The following is a 6,000-nucleotide window of genomic DNA, read 5'->3' as shown; positions in this document are numbered from 1 at the left end:
GGGACATTTCCAAAGAGGTCTTCAGTCCCCAGGGCCTCTGAGTGATGGAAACCCTGTAAAATATCAGTGCTGGAAGACCTTAAGATCATCTAACCCAGTGATTTTCAACACTTTTCATCTCATGGCACACATAAACTAATTATTAAAGTTCTGCAGAACACCAAAAATATATTTTTTGCTGGCCTGATTAAAAAAAACAGGTATAGCCCTGGTTGGTTTGGCTCAGTGGTTAAAGCGTCGGCCTGCAGTCCAGAGAGACCTGGGTTTGGTTCCTGCTAAGGGCATGTATATCGGTTGCAGTTTGTCCCCAACCCTGGTTGGGTCGTGCGGGTAGCAGCCACTCGATGTGTCCCTTTTATGTCGATGTTTCTCTCTCTCTCTCCCTCTCTCTCCCTCCCACTCTATCTGAACAAAAAATGAAGGAATGTCCTCAGGTGAGGATAAAAAACAGGTATAATTTTAATTTATTCATGGCTATTGTTGTGTTGGCTATTGTCATTTTTAAAAATTGACAATCTGCCCAGCCAGTGTGGCTCAGTGGTTGAGCATCAACCCATGGACCAAGAGGTCACTGGTTCGATTCCCGGTCAGGGCACATGCCCAGGTTGTGGGCCCGATCCCCAGTGGGGAGCATGCAGGAGGCGGCAGTGTTCTCTCTCATTGATGTTTCTATTGCTCCCTCTTCCCTTCCTCTCTCTCTCAAATTCAATAAAGAAAAAATAATAATCTCTTGAAAGTAAATAAATAAAAATGAACAATCTAAGGGAAAAGAGGTCAGTGCCTCTGATTAAATAGACAGGTATTGCATATCTTAAAATTTTTTGTGGCACACTGGTTGAAAATCACTGATCTAGCCCTACCCTGCCATTTAAGAAGGGAGAAAACCAAGGCTCAGATTGAAGTGACTTGGCAAATCACACAGTGAGTTGGTGTTGGGCCCGGGATTAGATAGAACCAAGAAATCCTGGCATCAGATCCTTTACATCTGCCCTTCATAGGTCTCATGGGTCCAAGACCAAAGGATAGAGGCTTCATCCCACCCCAGCAACCCCAAGAAGCTCCCATGGAGGGTAAGATCCAGTGAGAGATCTCTTGGCAGAAACACCATCTATACACCCCATGCTGCTGTCAGGTAACCAGAGAAGAACCTCAACGACTGGCTCAGCCAGGGCTTTAAGGGGAGAGGGCAGCTGGGGGGAGAGGCAGAGGCCGTGGCAGCATCGCTGTGTAGTCCCAGTGTGGCAGTGGCTGCACCAGAGAACAGCTGCTGCTGTCTTGAAGGCATTTCCCTCTGGTGATGAACTCCTAGCCAAGCCACTGCATCGCTGCCTCCTTTTCCATCCTGTTCTTCCCTGAGCCCTGGAGGACCTGGGTGTGTCAGGAGGGACAGGGACAGTGGAGACCTGCCTGCCACCAAGGGATGTGGGTCCTGTTGTTTGGCTTCTGTACTCCAAGCCTAGGTTGAGATCATGTGCAAAGGACAGTTCTGGGAAAAGACATATATCCAATAATCCTATCTGCCTCTCCACTCCTAACCTCTGGGCCAACCAACTTCCCCATTGGCCCTCTTTGTTCCCCTACAGGGAGCAAAACAGGAAGGGGCAGTGCTGTGCTACACAGAAGTAGGACCGGCGTGGCCAGAGAACCAAGGATTAGGAGAGCGGAAACTTCATGTCAGCCTCTGCTGTAGCAAAAGTGGATGGCAAGTAGGAGCTGCCAGAGCCGAGTCCCTTTCTCCTTTGGTGTCCGTGGGGCAGCCTCACTCTTCTACCCCCTAGTTTGCCTGAAGGGCCCTTCTCCCAGCTCTCCACCCGTACACCCTACCCCAGGCTGGGAGTGCCGGCTGGGTGGGGTCCTCAGTGTTGACGAAAGCTAACCAGGTGTCAGGCACCTGTGGTAGAGCACACAGAGGCTGGCGGGGCCACCCAAGCTTGGGGATCTCGTGGGGAATTTACGTTCTTGGTTCCGGGACTGATTCACTGAGTCCAACAATACGTATTGAGCACTTAGTGATGGGGTGAGGAATGAGTTCTTGGGCTTCCTGCAGCCCATTCCAGAGGATGTGGAGTCCAAGGTGCCCAGCAACAGCTCGGGAATACTGACTCGGGCCCTCTCACCACCCGGAGGACTGACTTGGTGGCCCACCCACACCATCTCCTCTCCTGCCACCCTCTGCCCCTGCTTGGGAAGCTGTGAAACGTCACAGTAGCGGGAGAGCTCCTCAGGGGATTTGGAATGGGAAGTATTCCCTGAACTGCTGTTTTCAATCAGCCCATTCACCCTTCAAAATTTCCCACATGGCAGGAATCATGTAGCCCATTTAACAGACTGGGACAAGACTGATATAGAAGACCCAGCCCAATCACCATTGTGTAATAAGCGACACAAGTCTATGTTTTTTCTTTATTGATTTTAGAGAGGAAGGGAGAGAGAGATAGAAACATTGATAAGAGAGAACATCGAATGGCCACCTCCTGCATGTGCTCCACTGGGAATCAGGCCCACAACCTGGGCATGTGCCCTGACCGGGAATCGAACTGGTGACCTCTTGGTGCATGGTTTGACGCTCAACCACTGAGCCACACCAGCTGGGTGAAGAAGAAAGTTTTAAGAAATGGCAGCTGGCAAGTCTGGGCCTGGAGCTAAATAGAACTGAGAAGTAGGCACAGTGGGTGATGTGGCTACTGAGTATGTGCATGTGTTGTGTGTAGACAGAAGTCAAAATCCTACCCTCCTCCAGAGATGACATAAGAAAAGTCACAAATGGACATAATGTGGTTGGGCCCAACTCTTACACAGTAAAATTAAAATAAGGTCACAGTTTTAGAGCTATTATTCAGACAGAGACACCAAGAGTCTTAACTGGCTATGAGAAGGGAGAGGTTTTCTATTTATAGTTACCAGAGCCACATGGAATTATGTAATGATCATGTGTGAGCCTTAGGTAGGTGTCTCCTGGTTGCCTAGTGACAAAGAAGCCTGCAGTGGCTGCCCCTGAACAGTGGAAGGAAGAGTGTGTGTGTGTGTGTGTGTGTGTGTGTGTGTGTGTGTGTGTGAGGGGGGGGGTGTTAGGAAAGTGGTTATTCACCTCGCAAACACAGTTCTCGGGGGTTGAAAATGAGGGAGTTTTCAAGCAGTGTAGAGAAGTTCCCTGACTAGTTCTACATCTGGGGAATGCAAGCTGGTTTGACCACATGTGGGATTTTGGCTTTATTTGTTTGATTGATTTAATAATTACTCTAGACTCAGGAAGCTCAGTCCCTTATTCTCCTTTTGTCATCAAACCAAATAGCACCTATGTCTAGAAACACTGTGCTCTAAACCAAAACTGCTGACAGCCCCTCATTCCAGACCCTGAGCTGCAGGTTCTCATGAACATCAGCTTCTGGGTCAGATAAGTCTTGATAAAGTTGTCTCTTCATAACCCCATCCCCCACCTGGTCACAATCACAGTGGAACCAGGAACTCAGCAGACAGACTTCCTTCCTCAATCAACTTAGGCAATTCCAGGAAGAAGAATTCCCAGAATCTGCCTGCCAAACTCTGGTCCACTTGCTGAACTTTGCTCAGCAGAAACAGGTCATTCTGACTATAAGTTCCCCCAAACTATCCCTACTTGTGTTTTTAAGGCACACGAATTCCTCTATGTAAGGCTCTCTGCTTATATTGAATTATTTTAATTACCCTTACTACTTAAAAGAAACTTTTGCCTTAAAGCTCACCCTTGTCTAGCCATTTAGTCCTGAGATGCTGAGAGGGTGGGAATGAGGACAGAGCCCAATTAACATCAGGGGTTCTGGTTGTTGGGGTCGCACTTGATCATGACTTTCAAACCCAATCCCTTTTTGGATGCTTCAAAGGCCTCCAGAGCTTTCTCCAGAGGAAACCTATGGGTCACTAAGGACTTGACATTCACAGACTTGGACGCAAGCATTGAAATCGCCATCGGCCATCTGTAAAAGATCACAAGCGTTACGTTCAGCCTTCATGAGGAAAGAGCCAGGCCCCCAAAAGTACCAAGCACAGTATCAGCTTGGCCATATTTAGCACTGTGGTTCTGCCAGGTCAATTCTACAGACCAACACTGGTGGGAATGATCTTATGACTTATAATTTGGGAGTACAGAGCCTGTTCCCAAATACCCCCTGACCCCTCTGCAATGTCTGCCATGAAGCAGAGAATTATTTCGGCAGGAAGGCACGAGATATATGGAGGCCACTGTGAAAAGGCAGCTAAGGTTTAGGGAGGTAGGCCGGGATAATCGATCAACCCTGTAGCATCTCAACTTGAGAGGGTTTACTGGAAAGCTGGCACTCTGCTGTGGAAATTGTTAGACTCCAAAGATGGGAATAAGGGACACTGGTGGGGAACATGGTCCTGGACAGGGTTCCCCAGCAAGGGAGAGGGTGGAGCCACAGAATGTGGGCTGTGGTGAAATAAGACTCTCTCACTTCCCAGGGTGGGCCCTGGGCCTCTGGAGTGGGAGCCAAGGGACTTGACTCTGTCCTTTCTCTCCTCCTTCCCTTTGAAGGGAGAAAATGGCCATCTGGCCACTTAAGTAAATGAAAAAGATAGGGCCTGGGATAGGAGTGGCAGACAGCCAAGAGCAATGCTTCAACATCCCCCACCCTCCCTCCCTCTGCCATCTCTGCCCTGTTCTTTAACCAGGAGTGAATCCTCTCTTTGGACCCCTATCATATGGCATGGCTGTCCATGTGCCAGGGAGAGCTCCTCATGAATAAATAGAGACTCTTGGTCCCAGAGGCCTGCCCTGGTCTTGCTGGCCATTGGACACCCCACTGCCCACAACATACTCACGTGTTGCAGTATCGAAAGACGCCCTTGATATCCACTTCCCGGGTGGCTGCATGCACTAGGGGCACACTGGTCATCTCGGAACCCAGTCCCACAAGCACCAGAGTCCCACCAGAACAAGTGGCCTGAAGAGGAAGTAAGAACAAGAAAACCTGGAAGATAAGAAATGCAGACTTCCTGCTCACAACAACACCGCTGTCACACAAATATCTGCTGACTGCATCCAAAAATTCCAGAGAATGAGTCTTTCTATCTGCTGAACTCTTCAATATGACCATACTCAACAGAGTAGCCAAGTAAACCTTCTCTTCTTTAAAGATCCTGAAATAATATACTTCATCACTGGAGGACCAGGCAAAGTGGGAGCATCTTTCACTGTCCACAACATCCCACAAAATAACTAAGGTTCTCCAGACCTCAGTGAGAACCTCCCCTACAAACAACATTGATCTTCAGCAACCTCTGAGCATCTTTTGAAGCTTTACTAATCCATACCAGGTGTTGGCTTCAGTCACTTCATCTCAGCACCTGTTCCTCCTCCAGAGTGCCCACACCACAAGACAGGACTTTTATTTGTTAATTCTCACCTGAGAATATTTTCCCCATTGATTTTTAGAGGGAGTGGAAGGGAGGGAGGAGAAAGAAATAGAGGGAGGGAAGGAGAGAGAGAGAGAGAGAGAGAGAGAGAGAGAGAGAGAGGTGAGAGAGACACATCGATTGATTGCCTCTCACGCACACCCTGACCAGGGCCCGGGATCAAACCTGCAACCCAGGTGTGTGCCCTTGACTGGGTATTGAACCCGAGACCCTTTGGTGCATGGGCTGACACTCTAACCACTGAGCCAAACCAGCTAGGGCAAGACAGGAATTTTATCAAACCGCTAAGGAACCACCCTCTTGGTGAGAAAACTACTAAGCATCATGCAAATGGGGAGGGCTACCGGAATTTTGTGGTTTAAAAACTGCCTTATACATGCAAGCTGGCATTTAAAAATATCTTTGTTCCAGAGACATTTATTCCAGCAGTATTGGTCATAACGGATTTTGTCTTCCTTAAACATCTATCTCCCTTATCAGTTCCCTCTTGGAGTTGGCCAGAGAGTGAAGTTCATCTTGACAGTCTTCGCATAATCCCCATTTTCTTCAATAAAAAGATACTGATTTCCCACACTTAACAAAGACATG

General features: G+C 48.4%; 1 protein-coding gene across 1 annotated transcript in view; it reads right to left on the bottom strand.

Moving 5' to 3' along the window:
* Positions 1-2,501: 2,501 nt before the first annotated feature.
* SORD (sorbitol dehydrogenase) overlaps positions 2,502-6,000 on the bottom strand; it is a 28,586-nt gene continuing 25,087 nt past the window's right edge. Inside the window, exons 8-9 of the mRNA XM_036244440.1 lie at positions 4,819-4,940; positions 2,502-3,953 (exon numbers count right to left, since the gene is read on the bottom strand). Coding sequence (XP_036100333.1) covers positions 3,788-3,953; positions 4,819-4,940 — 288 coding nt within the window. The 3' untranslated portion in view covers positions 2,502-3,787. The remainder of the gene's footprint in view (positions 3,954-4,818; positions 4,941-6,000) is intronic.

This window comes from Molossus molossus, unplaced genomic scaffold (assembly GCF_014108415.1).
Source record: "Molossus molossus isolate mMolMol1 unplaced genomic scaffold, mMolMol1.p scaffold_m16_p_1, whole genome shotgun sequence".
Lineage (NCBI taxonomy): Eukaryota > Metazoa > Chordata > Mammalia > Chiroptera > Molossidae > Molossus > Molossus molossus.
The sequence above is the reverse complement of the archived record's forward strand: the minus strand, read 5'-3'. Positions and strand labels throughout refer to the sequence as shown.